General features: G+C 45.7%; 1 protein-coding gene across 2 annotated transcripts in view; it reads right to left on the reverse strand.

Annotated features, from left to right (window-relative positions):
- Positions 1 to 14558, reverse strand: part of CSNK1G1 (casein kinase 1 gamma 1) — a 95607-nt gene that overhangs the window by 35754 nt on the left and 45295 nt on the right. For both annotated transcript variants that reach the window (XM_030281858.4, XM_030281857.4), the window contains exons 4-5: positions 12650 to 12690; positions 8326 to 8395 (exon numbers count right to left, since the gene is read on the reverse strand). In XM_030281858.4, coding sequence (XP_030137718.1) covers positions 8326 to 8395; positions 12650 to 12690 — 111 coding nt within the window. The remainder of the gene's footprint in view (positions 1 to 8325; positions 8396 to 12649; positions 12691 to 14558) is intronic.

Raw genomic sequence — 14558 nt, forward strand, 5'->3', positions numbered from 1 at the left:
ACTGGATGGTGGATCAGGGGCTGGGTCCAGCTGTACAAAGCAGACAGTGGTACTGGGCACACACCTTTGGGTGCTCAGGAGGAAGATGATGCTCGGCCTTGCTCAGGCAGCTGAAGGCCTGATTCCCACCAGACTGTGGTGGGACAATCTGGTGCCATTTCTGGCAGCACATCCCTATGTGTCACCCAAGAACTGTGCTGGGATCTTCCTGCAAAGCTGTGGGTGCAACTCAGGCCCCCAGTACTGGTCCCACTGGGAGGGTGGATTTTTGCAGGTTTGCCCCTGCAGCAGCATCAAAGCAGAAAGTGATGGATAAGAACCAAATGCACGTAAACTCTCCACAACAAACCAAGAGATTGGCATCCATCCGTCCCATCACTACTGGAGGATTGGAGGGAAAAAGCAATTTTTCACATGAGTAGGAAAGTGTTACCCACACGGTCCTTCCAGCCTAAGGGAAAACCTCCCACTCCCTCTAATTGCAGGAGAACCTGCTGCCAACAGGAGTTCAGAAGTGCTAAATCAGATCCTACCTCCAGATATCATCTCTGTTTCACCTTAAGAGAGTCTAGTAGGAGAGGGTAGGAACTTTCAGACAGAAAAATTATTGCAAAACTTCAAAATTCCAGCCCGACCCATCACACTCAGGCAGATCCTGAGGCTTATCTTTTAGCAATGAGAGGAGGTTTTTCAATAGCAGGCAGGGCACAGCTCCAGAACACAAATTCTAAACCCATTGGAAAGCCTGTCTGGGAGGTGGGCAGCCCTCCACAACAGGACTTCCCTGGCACAGCTCAGTGTTTCACCTTAGAAATCCCCAGTGTGTGTAGTATGCCTCTGCTGCACTGGAAGGGATCCAAATAAATCTGGCACCCACCTTCCAAAGGGGAAAGAGCTTTGGATCAAGGCAGTGCTCAACACCTGACACAGCAGACCCTCTCAAAACTAATTTCATAGTATTAGACCTCAATTAGTTTTTAAGTTCAGCATCCCCATGGCTTGAAGAATGTTCACAGAAGGGATAGGAAAGGGAGATGAGCAGAACAGACAACAAGCTCCTAATCCTTGTTAATTATCCTGGCCCTCATTGCCAAACTGGGTTTTTCATTCCATGTAAATATAAATTCCAAAGTTTATCTTCAAACATCATGTATCAAGTGGACTCCCCATCCCTGGAGCTTTTCAAGTCCAGGTTGGACAGGGCTTGGAGCAGCCTGGGATAGTGGAAGTGCCCCTGCCCATGGCAGGGAATGGAATGAGATGAGCATTAAGGTCCCTCCCAAACCAATCCAGTCTGTGGTTCTGTGGTCTTCACCTCCCCACTCTGATGACTGAGGAACTCCAGTTTCCAAGCACAGTCTGGGCTGATAACCAGCAAGACATATTTCAGCTCAGGGTCTACTAGAAGGTACCAGAAGCAGCCCAGAGACCTTAATGATTAAATGTCTGTCCCTCTCCTGGAGTCCTGCTGGATCCTCAGAGCAGAAGCACATCCCACAGCCCACAACCTGCTCTCAATGGACATTGCTGACCATGAGGAGAACCCAGTGAGGCATCTGGGATGACCTGGATGAGTCCAGATGCTACAGGCTTATGGCCATGTCAGGCTTCAAGGAAAAGTGTCTCCAGGAAAGGCATTTTCCATCTTCCCAGCATCCTACTGCTCCCCTTCACGTGCTGCCTGGAGTTGCTGGTGTTTGATTTGTGATTAGTGCCACAAATACCGGAAGAGTACAAGATGCACGAGGACTTTTCGGAACATAAAAAGGAAACTGCCTTAATCTCATATTCAAATATTAATGGCCTTGCTTTAAAAGCATCTGATACCTTCCAATTGACAAAACCTAAATTTAGCCCAAGGAAGTCAAAACTTCTGATGCTGAGATGCTGAAAAGTGCACATTCAGGAAGCCCTTCCTAACAAGGGAATGGCCACATGAAAGAAAAGCCATGTATTTTTAAATAGTGAAACATAATTCTCTGGAGATCAACAGCAAGCCAGCTCTGAAAGCAGGAGGGTCTAACTGAGCACTTTACAGTAATCCACTACATTTCATTCTGCAATTCAAAAGCTTGGAAGTCTAGAATCCCTCAAGTTCAAGCTCTTGGACTACCCTGACTTTACAATGAAGCTGCTGATCACCATTCCTTAATGTGCAGCTCAGCGTTAGGGTCTCAAATTTTTGCCTAAAAAACCCATTTTCAGTAGAATGAAACCGTATCTCCATTCTTTAATATCTCCCACCTCTGGCCAAGGGCACATTTCTGCGCAGGATTTGAGAATGGAGATGTTTTTCATGGCTGGTAGAATATGAACCCAAACATCTAAAAACCTTCAGGTCTACTGCAGGCATCTGAGGCGGGGAATGACAGACGTGAGACGTGCCCCAAAGCTGTTTTCCTTGTAAAGAGATGAAAGTTTTGTATCACCTTGCACAGATGAGTCACTTATTAAATACTTATAGTCACTGAACACTGGCAATATAAAATATTTCCAGTACTTCAAAGGAGGCCGCAGTGCTCATCCAGAACGTTGTGGTGTGACAGATATGAACAAACCCATACAATAAGTAGGACACAAAATACCCCAGGTGACAGCCACGTGTTGCTCCACACGAGTCCAAACTGACTTTGGGGTGCAGAGGGTAATCCTTGGATGTGTTCAAGGCCAGGTTGGACAGAGTTCTGAGCAAGCTGGTCTAGTGGAAGGTGTTCCCATATGGCCACAAGATGAGCTTTAAGGTCTCTTCCAATCCAAACCACTCAATGATTTTTTGATCATCCCCACCCAGCAGCCCCCTGCTGAGGGGTGACCCGGCTCAGCTCCTGGCCACAGCAATGTTTCCATCCAGGTGGCAAATATGAGTGGGAATTCTGAAGATTACAGTGACTGTGGCCACTGTTAATGGGTATGTTCCCACTTTTAATTAAACAAGGGTGGGGACCACTTGCACTAACCCTCCCTCACATGGCCTGGAGTTATTCCTGCTCCCTTGGGGAAGAGAGTTGTGCACAACGACCTCCCCATAAAATTGTGGTGTTGGCAGCTCCACCACGGCAACTTGTTTACATCCACCCTATAAGGAGCTTTACCGAAATGACCCGTAATTGCCATGTGAATGGCAGCATTGTGCAACTGGCATGGAAAGAATTTCTTCATAAAGCACACCGATACATACAAAGTGTGTGTGGGTAAAGCAAGAGCAACACAGAGAAAGGTGCCCAATACCAGCAATCCTGACAGGAGGACTCCATAAACAGCATGGATAGCAGACAGCTCAGCCACACTGAGGAATATATATGCAAATATTGACTAGACTATGCAAAGGATTGGTTATTTATAACACCTTCATTTCCCTCAGTCCTACCTCCTGACAAGTAAACAGACTGCTTCGCTCTGGAGAGTTGTGCAACACAGAGAGATCCCGAAGTAAACACACAGACTCCATACTTCATTAGAGGTGATCTTGTTTACAGAGCAGGAATTAAAACAAAACCACAGAATCCGTCAATATTCTATATGTACTGACATAGCCCTCCCTGACTCAGAGTGTTCTGCTCCTACACTGTGACTCATCCACTGCGTGGGCTGGGGACAGCAGAGATCTCGGTTTCCTGGGATTCTCCAGCGTATCAGACTCCTCTTCTGCTTCCCACCACGGCACCATGGAGGCTTGTGACGTCCCACATCCACTTGCCAGTGTTACCTGCCCATGCTGGGAATGACCAGTGGCTCCAGAGCCACGGCACAGAACCCAGTGCAGGTGCCACGTGTCTGAATGAATCACATGTGCCAAGGTGGGCCTGTCAGGGGTGGGGGAAGGTGTGACTCATCTGCCAGCTGATATAAAAATAAACTACTACTGAATCAAAAATGCATGACTTCTGCACACGATGTGCACAGGCAGAAGCTGTCACTATGTGGAAACTCGAGCATCAGCTCCATGCAGCCAGAAGAAACCCAGAAGCACACAGTGCTCCATTTTACCTTCCAGAGGTGATGCTTACAGGGAAGGCATTCCATACAGCCTCAACAGGGAGAGATGCCAGAGGTGCTTTGAAATGTGCTAATAAATCCCAGAACAGTTTGGGTTGGAAGGCACCTTAAAGTCCATTTCATTTTACCCCCTCAGTGGCAGGGACACCTTCCACTAGACCAGGTTGCTCCAAGCCACATCTAACCTGACCTTGGATACTTTCAGGGATGGAGCAACCTTTTCCAGGGCCTCACCACCCTCACTGCCAAAAATTCCTTCCCAATATCCCATCTAACCCTGCCCTCTGGCAATGGGAAAGTGTTTCTCCTTGTCCTGTCCCTCCAGGCCCTTGTACCAAACCCTCTCCAGCTCTCCTGGAGCCCCTCCAGGCCCTGGCAGGGGCTCTGAGCTCTCCCTGGAGCCTTCTCTTCTCCAGGTGAGCCCCCCCAGCTCTCCCAGCCTGGCTCCAGAGCAGAGGGACCCCAACCCCTGAAACATTTTTTGTGCCCTCCTCTGGACTTGCTCCACAAGCTTCTGAAAAGAAGATTAGATTCGTCTAATCTGGAACCAGCCTCAAAACAAAAAGACCATTTCTGTTGTCCACAGGCAGACAGAGCCCACAGGACACAGCCAGTGGAATCACTGAGACCATGGTGTGCCACCAGCAGGACCCAGCTGCTGCAGGACTCCTGCAAGCCATGGGAAAAGCAGTTGCTTTTATTCATCCCAAACCAAGCAGGAGGGTCCTGGGATGCTGCTGGCCAAAGCTTTGTCCTTTGGTAACTGCCCAGGAAGTTGAACCATTCCAGGAGCTGGGTCTGTTTGACCATGGACAAATAACTCAGTTTATTCCACAAACTTCAAGTACAGAGGACAAATAACATGCTCAAATGATTTATCCAGTACCAGAAACATGTTGGAGACTTGAATGATCCTGACTCCAGTCAGGATGCTGGAACAATGTGGCTTTTAGGACAAAAACCAATCATTAAACAGTTCAGTACAACACTGGCACTAGAGGACTGATGAGAGCAATTCAACTAGTTTGCACAGAGATGATTAAAACTACTTCAATTACCGTGGTGAGCAAATGGATCATAGTCCAGACTACCTAAAACCTAAATGAATTACATTTGCTAAAGGAAAGATGTCCTTTTCTGAGACACCCTATGGATTGACCATCAGGTCTCTGACTCCGTGCCCATGCTTTGCTGTTTTGTTTTGCTGCTCACATGAAGGTAAAGTGCTCAGACACTATTTTAGGTTATTAGATATTTAATTCCACAGTGAGAAGGAAGAAGCTAGCAGATGGTCACTGTGCAGCAGGGCCTTGCTCGACTTCTGCGGGGAGAAATGTTCAAAGAAGAATCATGAAAATCCTTTTCTATGTGCAAACATTCCTCCAGTTAGAGGAAGGGAATTACAGGGGATCTGTTAGCTTCCCTAAAACAGCAGAGACAGCATCAAATACCCAAAGCAGCACATCAGAGACATCTGTTAGTTGGTTACTCCTGACTCAGGACTTTCTCTGAATCCATTGGATCCATCCACCACTACTGAGCAGTTCTGAGAAGCACCAAGAGGAGCCACATCCCTACAGTTTAGATCCCTTTGACAAACTTCTCCCTGCTCCATCACTTAATCTAGTGTGAAGCATCTTAAGATGTCTGAGACACATAAAATCCAGTCTGCTCCTTTGCTAATCCAAGCTGACTAGGGATCCTCATCCAAGCCACGTGGCAGGCAGAGAACTGGCGCTGCTGGGAGGGAACAGATGCAACTTCGGTGCCCTGTCAGGAAGTCTTGGAACATGGAAGCTCATGGAGCACGTGGCACAGGGAGCCACAGAGTCACTGCTAAGGAAGAGGCAGTTATCACATCCTCTGTTCATGTGGAAACATCTCACATGGAAGCTCATCTCAGGATTTAGCTTCTGAATTACTGAGCTATTTGCTACTCTGTCCAACTGCACCAAGGAAAATGCAAAACTTGACTGAATAGCTTAGAAAAAGGGGAAAAAAAGACTATTTTCACTAGTTTTTGATGATGTCAAGTGAAGCAGGTTATTGATACCCACATATATCCCTTCAGGCACTGGCCAAGCAGGTCAGTCCCTTCCAGCCTAAGTTTTCCTCTGACTACTACCCAAGAGTAACACATTTAAAAATGTTTATTCTGAATATCCAACAGGAAATCACCATAAAAACTCTTCTGATTAGGAAAAAATCCCCCATTTTTCTCCCAAAGCTGCAGGTGATGACAATTCTGGTATCTCAGAGCTCACTGGGACCATCTGGCTGCACACACAGTTGAACGCTGAGGCGCTGAGGGGACGAGGTGGCTCCCGTGGTGTCACAACCAGGCTCCCTCTGCTCTCCTGCCTTCAGCTGATGGTGGGAGCTGCAGCATACACGTCACTTGGCAGGATTAATTGGCTAATTTATTGAGCAGAATGTCACATGCAACGCTACTGTTGCTTTCTCTGAGTCATGCACACCATGTGTTCGGACACTTCTAGTCTTCGTTTGGCAAGTGTAGGACAATTCCAAGTAACCAGACATCCCTATTGAAAGTTCAAGCCTGGCTGTTTGAGCACTCCATGGCAATGACCGTGATGGGGAGCCTGGCACTAGCAATGTCACTGAGAACAAACTCCTCTACTACCCCAGTGCTGGCACTTATTTATCTGTTTTTCCAGCCAGACACTCCTCCCAAGTCAAGCCTCCCTGCTCCTGGCAGCTTGACTCCACCAAAATTTGTTTTGCTTGGTTTCCAGGTTTCATGGTGAGACCAGAATTGTAGTTCACATCCTCCACTCAAGACTTGGCCAATTTCCAATAGTTTTAGCAAAACTGTAGCACAAGAACTTCTAAAGACATCCAACAACACAGCAGAGCAACACCCGTGGGACCACAGAGAGAGAAACAGAGTCAGGTTGCTCAGGAGCCTTCCCAACAGTCCCTTGACAAATGCTCCAGACAGCAAATTCAAGACTAGGAAGGAATTCCTCCCCATGAGGGTGGTGAGGCCCTGGTGCAGGGTGCCCAGAGCAGCTGTGGCTGCTCCATCCCTGGAAAGATCCAAGGCCAGGCTGGAAGGGGCTTGGAGCTACCTGGAATAGTGGGAGGTGTCCCTGCCCGTGGCAGGGGGGGAAATGAGATGGGTTTTAAGGTCCTTTCCAACCCAAACCATTCCATGAATGCTCTGAGTGGGTAAGTATTACAGGATGGAAAGCTTAAATTCTTTAGGAACAGGGGAAAACCTAAAAATACTTAATCTGACCCAAATAAAGCCATTCCTTCAAATTTTGATCAGTTTTATAATTCCATAATAACATCTTTAAAGAGTGGAAGGAAGCCAAGTGGTGTAGAAAAAGCAGACTGGGATTCACTCATGTGTCACAAGACGTGTGGGCTGGGGTATCCCAGAAATCACAAGCACCAACAGAACTCCAGCAGGAAGTTTAACTTAGTATTTTGGTACTATATTATTACCAAAGTATTTCTGGATGTCCATCAGACCTCCTCTGCAAGTGGAAGCTGGGTCCATTCAGGGAAAACAGGAAAAATAAAATCAGAATTATAAAAAAACTACAGTACTGTAAGAAACTTGTCAAAACCTGAAGTCAATATATGATCAAGGCACAGAAGGAGCAGAGAAGGTTGTTGCTTCACAGAGACTTCCTTGAGCAGTGGAACACCCTGCACGGGGCTGTGGAAATCCTTGGCATAGGAAACAGCACATGCTAAAGGCTCTTCAGACATAAAAAACAACCATAAATTCAGGGAAGAAAAATCCAAACACTATTAGACACAACTCAAGCTCTGTATCAGGGAAATCAGAGACTGCCAGAAAAAATGTATAAAAAATTCCACCTTTGGCTGACCCTGCTCTATTTTTCTCCTATTTGCTGTAGACCATGATTGCACAGAGGAGCCATGGGGCTTGTGGACATTCTTATGATTTAACAAGTAAAAATGAAAACCATTTCCTAGGTTTAAAGACTTTAGATCACCAACTTAAGGGGTGTTGTTCTATACACAAATAACTCTCCATCCATTGACAATTCCTATGTTTTGCAAACACACTTATAGGGGTATTTCCATATCAGCAAATCCACACAAACTCGACATTTTAGGTCCACACAATTGCACAATATCATCATTATGGTCCAATTCTCACCAAATCGCTTCCAAAACTTGTGTGAGGCTAAAAGGAATTGGCCCAGATCCCTAAGTTCAAGTCAGAGTTACACAACAAATACTATGGTGGTGTTTGATTTAAAAAGAAACCTCTTTATTTAAGAAATTTAATAAAACTTTTGATAAGCTTAAGATAGGTTTACTCACCTGCACTTCCAAGTTGTTTATAAAACCTGTATTCTAAATGAAGCTGTGGTGCCCGGGATTTAATTGGTTCCTAGAACAGAAATAAATAAATTGGTTAAAATCAGTTTGACTAAAAGAAGTTCTGTCCTCTACCTGAAGATTTGTGCATAATTAAAACACCCCAAATTGAAATTCTAACAACAGACTTCACCATTAAATGTCATTTAAATAAGAAAAGAACAAAAACCAGTAAGATTTGCTCTCTGGAGGAGAAATAATGTTCTCATTTAAATACAAAGCTCATTCATTGCAGTGAAATTCAAGGATCCTTATAGAGCTCCTGGTCCTTGAAGAACAACCCTGGACATTGGCAGAGGGAAGTCAAGGTTGCAAAAGCTCAAGCCCCAGCTCACTCTGTGGGCACTGTGACTGCTCACAGCACTTTTGCTGGTCTCCAGCCTGTATTTCTGAAAAACGTTGGGTCACACGAGTGTGTTTTACATCAGACCACAGCTGCTCAGAGCAAGCACCACAGTGCAGCCAGACAGTTGGGAAAAAGGAGGAAGTCGCCCCCTCCTTGTGGCAGCTGTCAGTCAAACATCTTGAAACACTCAATAATATTCTATTTTTATCCACAAAATGCAAAATAATAAAATTGTAAGTCTGCAATGCACCCAAACCATCCCATTCATTAACTGTTACTCATCTGCATTTTACATACAAGACTTAATGCCTACAATCCATTAAGGCATTAACGTGCAAGATTACAGAGGTTCTAAAAATATAAAGTTAATATGGAGAGGATTAAGAGACTGGAGTAATTACATCTGCAATAAAACTGTGCACTTGGGATAGGCATGGATGTGGGTTTACCAACTGCCCAGGCAGCCTGGAGATAGGAGTTAATACTGGCCTCAATTTTTGTTGACCTCTTGCCTGCACTGTAAGACTGATGTTCACACTGGCTGTGAACTCCATAGTCAAGGCTTCTTTCTAAGTGTGGAGAAGGAATTCTGTACAGGAATTCAGGCAATCTGACTTGTAGCCAAGCTGTTCCTCATCAGCTCAAGTCATCCCATCCATTTCCCAGGAAGGGGAATGAATGTTCCTGGTTACTTCTCAGCTTAATCACAGAATCATTGAGGTGGGAAAAGGCCTCCAAGGTCACCAAATTCATGATGTTTTAAAGCTAAAATGACCAAATACTCATCAAACAATGTGAAAAAAATATTCTGGAGGAAAAACTGAACCTGCACCGAAGGCAAACACAAAGCAACACACAAACAAGTTTGTTATATAAGTCACATTTAAATTAAGGTAATTGTTGGTGGCTTGAGGGTCTACAGACACCTGCAGAGCACAGGGATTCAGGGCAACAGGAACATGGCATGTTTCAGGGTGTAGTTTTTTATCCAAACATGTAAAGGGGTAGGACTGATGCAGCAGGACATGATGCTGCTCGTGACAAAATCAGGAGGCAGCCCTGAGCTGCTTCTGCATCTGGAGCTGCTGGAGCCAGAGCTCTGGACACTTGCCAGAGTCATGGCAGCTTCTGAGAAGATCATACCAGCACAGATGGTTGTCCTGTAGGCCAAGGGCTTAGGGATGATGGCAGATTTTGTGTTTGCAGTAAAAATAACTGAATTGCTACTGCCTAACAGAGAAAATCCACAGCTCGAACCAATGGCGTTGTCATTGCTGCGAGGGGATGGCCTGGTACTTGTGCTCTGAGTGCAGCTGGATGGCACCAGGCTGGCTTCTCCCAGGGAAGAAATTCCTAATGTGGGCAGCGAGCTTTGAAAACCCTCAGAAGAATAAACCAGATGCCCCATCCCAGGTAAGTCAGCTGAAGAGCAGGACCAGAAGCCACATGGTGACACCACACCAATCAACACAAGGACCAATCTCCACTGCCAGCAGTTTTCCAAGGTGTAGCCTCAGTCCCACAAAGGAAACCATGAGGCATTAGCATGGAATTTCACAGCACTTTCTGATGGGCTCTTGGTATCCATCACACAATTCCTTCATTTCCCAGCTCTAACATTGTTATAGGAGGCAGGAATAGCTGAGACAGCAGGGCTGCAGTGGCAGAAGAGGATCTCACAGCTTGAAGGACTTGGAGCAGTGCTTTGACTTGGTCCAACAATGAAGATAAAAGAAAATATTGCCTCTAAGTACATCTTACAGCTACTCCACCACTAATCCACAAATTATTTGAAGGACAAAGAAAACAGAAGTTCAGTCCACATGTAAGTGAAGTGTATTTGCTGCTGAGGAGATGAGTCATTCTTATTCCTGTGGAATTTTGTCTAAGATTAGGAGACCAAGAAACCCCCATTTCTCCTACTGCTCCCTCCTTAAACTTCTCCAAAAGAGAGCATATATATGGACACCTGGATGGCCACTGGATGGCAATTCCAGTCCCTCACGCAAGAAGGACCTGAGATTTTGAAGCCTGGATCACAACAGGGCAAATGAAACTGGAGAGTGGTACAGTGTAACTGCTTTAACACTCAGTTATTTGGAGGAAAAAAAGTAGTAAGAAAAATGAAGAAAGAATGTGACCAGAAAAACAGGTCAGATTGAGGCAGCCATGAGGCAATGCCACTGAGTCCTGCCATATGGAAAAGCTTCAGGTTACTGAGAGGTGTCACTGCAGCCACTCTTCTGAGATAAAAAAACACCCTTTGGACTAGTACAGCTGTGTTTCAACTTATGGTTTCCAATGCAACAATTTTGTGGGATTATCTGTGGAAGCAAATTAGAAGCATTATTGCTTCAATAAAACACTTTGTTTGTGTACACAGCACATTTTCTATGGCCTAAAAGCAACAATTCTTCTTTCTGATGTGCATCTATATCAAGGGCATCTCCTGTGAAGCCAGTCTGGGAGAGCTGGGGGTGTTCACCTGGAGGAGAGAAGGCTCCAGGGAGAGCTCAGAGCCCCTGCCAGGTCCCAAAGGGGCTTCAGGAGAGCTGGAGAGGGACAGAGACAAGGGTCTGGAGTGCCACAACAAGGGGGAATGGCTTCCCACTGCCAGAAGGCAGGGTTAGATGGGATATTGGGAAGAAATAATTTTCTGTGAGGGTGGTGAGCCTTTGGCACAGGTTGCCCAGAGCAACTGTGGCTGCCCCATCCCTGGAAGAGTCCAAAGCCAGGCTGGACAGGGCTTGGAGCAACCTGGGATAGTGGGAAGTGTCCTTGATGTTCCACCATAGCAGGGGGTGGAATGAGATGAACTTTAAGATCCCTTCCAGGATACCCAAACCCATCTGGGATACTATGTTCCTGAATTCCTCTGAAGGCATTTATTTATTTACTTTAGGGAACATCTTCTCACATTTGCCAACAGGCGTGAGAACAAGTCCCTCCTGCAAAGCTGTAATTATTTTTCATCTACTAGACAGCATTATGGGAATGCCAGAGATATGGGATCTGAGGCACTCAAACGTGATCACAATTAAAGCACCAAGTCCAACCTGATTTCCAGTCACCAGAGTGGTTCATTCTGTCATTCTGCCAGATAGCATCAACTGGGCAAACTGGGGGGATTGCTGCAGTGTCACACCACAACTTTAACTTCAGATTTTAGGGCTTGGATTATGTTTAAAAATGTTCTCATGAGAATTCAGCATATCAGGTGAAGACATGGAATCTGAAACACCAAGGGACTAATTTGTTTACAATAGGAAAAGTTAAGGCCTAAACACAAACTACTAGGCTGTGAGTTTATAAATGCAGAAGAGCTACAAGTTAGGGAGTTCCCCATTCCAGAGATGATGAGACTGTATCTTCTCTGCCACCCAAGGAGGCAGCCAGAGGAAGGACTGGCCTTCACCAAATTGGATCTTGTTGTGCCTGTTGCACCTGCAGTCTCTCAGTATCACACCAGACCCAACTGTACTCTGCTCCTCCAGGAAATTTTAACCAAAGGAACACCCTCTTTCCTGCCTCTTGACTCTAAAAACATGGTCCACCAGGCTGCACAGTGCCATGCTCCTAACCAAACATTCTGACAGCTGGAGAATTCATGGAGTCCTGAATGGAAAGGTTTGAGCCATGGAGCAGCAGGAGGTGCAAACCCACTACCAGTGCCCTTCACTGGGACTTGGGCAGAGGAACTCTCACTGCTCTAAGACAGATACAGATCCTTTAGGATCCAAAAACCTTCAGCAGGTGGAAGGATGGTTTTTCTCTCTGCTTTTAGTGCTTTTAAGAACTTAGCTTAGTTTTAACAAGTCATTCCGAGCTGAGGGTAGGAGCAGCACTGAGCCCAAATTGAAAAACTTGCTTTTGGTTTGAATTTTTAAGATGAAGTACAAGACACTTGAAGCTACTACTTACCAGTTTGATCGCTACATATTCATTGGTGTAGAGATTTTTACCTGCAAAGGGAGAAGGAAAAAAATCTTTTAGTTCCACATTCAACACTTGCAGCTTGAGGCACAATGAGAAATAATGACACTGATGCCAAAGGGCTGTTTCCCCAATTCCCCCGAAGATCCTGCTTTTAACAAAGCATAAGCCTGAAAATAATCAAAATAATGAACAGCTTGCAGCAGTTTAGCAGGGCAGGCAAATAACACTTTCCACTCAGCACAAGGCAATTGTATTTTATGCAGCACTTTTGCTCCATGCACGTGTTAAAGGAGGTATCCCAGACAAACTAGGCTTCATTATCCACGATGCCAAAAAAGTCTGGAGAACAAAAAAATGAAGAGTCAGAATGTCATTGCTTTTGGAATTGTCTTGGATCTGCTGGACACTGAACAATTTCATCCTGGGATGTGCAGGGAGTTTCACCAGGCTGATCATGCCCTGGGAAGCAGGAAGGGCAGGAGCGTGAGATGAGCACAACAAGCCAAGCTCAAATCCAGGTGCACTGAACCAGAGCTGAGACCCATGTGTGCTACAGCTGGAGGGGAATTTTCCTCCAGGAGCCTGTCTGGTGTTTGAAACAAGCCCTGGGCCTCCTCAGTGATCTGAGGCAGTGATGCACAGCTCCATGTCATGGAGCATCTCTCCCTGTGTTCTGACACTGCCACTTATCGTATCACTCAACGTCCTCTGCTTCCCCTGCCAGGGAATTTGAGCAATCCCCCCCCCTCCACCTGGCTCATGCCTGACAGCAAACTCTCCTGGAAGAGATATCACAGGGAACGATGCTTGGGCAGTCCCTGGACCCCTCTGTCCCCGTCCCACCGTCCCCTTGGAGGAAGGAAGCCCCCACCACAAAAACTCCCTGTGGATTTATTTAAGGAAACGTCGATCTTTGTCATCAGTGTCAGAGCACAAGTCATGCTTTTACTGAGCAACTCCAAAATTCAGGAGCAATCCAGGATGGAATTTATCAGGGCTTATTTGTAGCATCAGCTTTGCTCAGCTCTCTTACTCATTTATTTTCTAATTCCTGTAATGGATATTGATGCTTGGACAGCCCAGCTCTTGAGAAAGCCCAGCACATGGAGTGACATCATTCAGAGCAGGTAGGAGCTGGAGTAGCTCTTCCATATCCACATGACAGCATTAAAAAACCTTCCATGTCCTCCTCAGCACAGGATACAACAGCACAGGGAGACTCAATAAAATTAAAGACATTATGAACATGGGAGAAGACACACAGTCATCTTTAAATCCTGACGTATCAGGGGAAATTTAGTTTACAACAGTTTCATGTTTTCTGCATTTAACTTCTTTTGATGCTTTCCCTGCTCTATCACTCAGGATACTTCTGGCCTCTAAATCTGTGACTGGGTGTTCCCAGGCCCAGTCTGCACCAAGAAGATTTTTTAACATCCCTCAGTAATAGAAGACATCACAGCTCCAACCTGTTTGGGTACCTGGTGATGCACAGGACAGGGATTTAAATGTGAGGTTAAATATCCTCAGAGGAGGTGTTTTCTGCCAGCAGAGATGAAAGCTGAGCCCCAGCATAAACCCCTGACACACAGGGTGGGTTTCCATGTATTTCTTTCCATCTTTTAGAAAAAGACATAATATTATGCCCAGTTTGGAAACTAAGAGTAGAAAGGAGATTTTGCAGTTTCATCAGGAACCTGCCAACACCAGAAAGCATTGAAAGAGCTCACAGGCCAAATCCACAGAAAAGCAGGTGGCAGATAAACCCCTCCATCCTCTGAGACAGACCAGGGCTCCAGCTGGGGGGAGAAGACGTGAGGACATTAAGGGAAGGAAACATAAATACACTTGGATTATTTGCTCTGCATTACCAGCAAATAAGCCCCATTGGCAG

Source organism: Taeniopygia guttata, chromosome 10, assembly GCF_048771995.1.
Source record: "Taeniopygia guttata chromosome 10, bTaeGut7.mat, whole genome shotgun sequence".
NCBI classification, from domain to species: Eukaryota; Metazoa; Chordata; class Aves; order Passeriformes; family Estrildidae; genus Taeniopygia; species Taeniopygia guttata.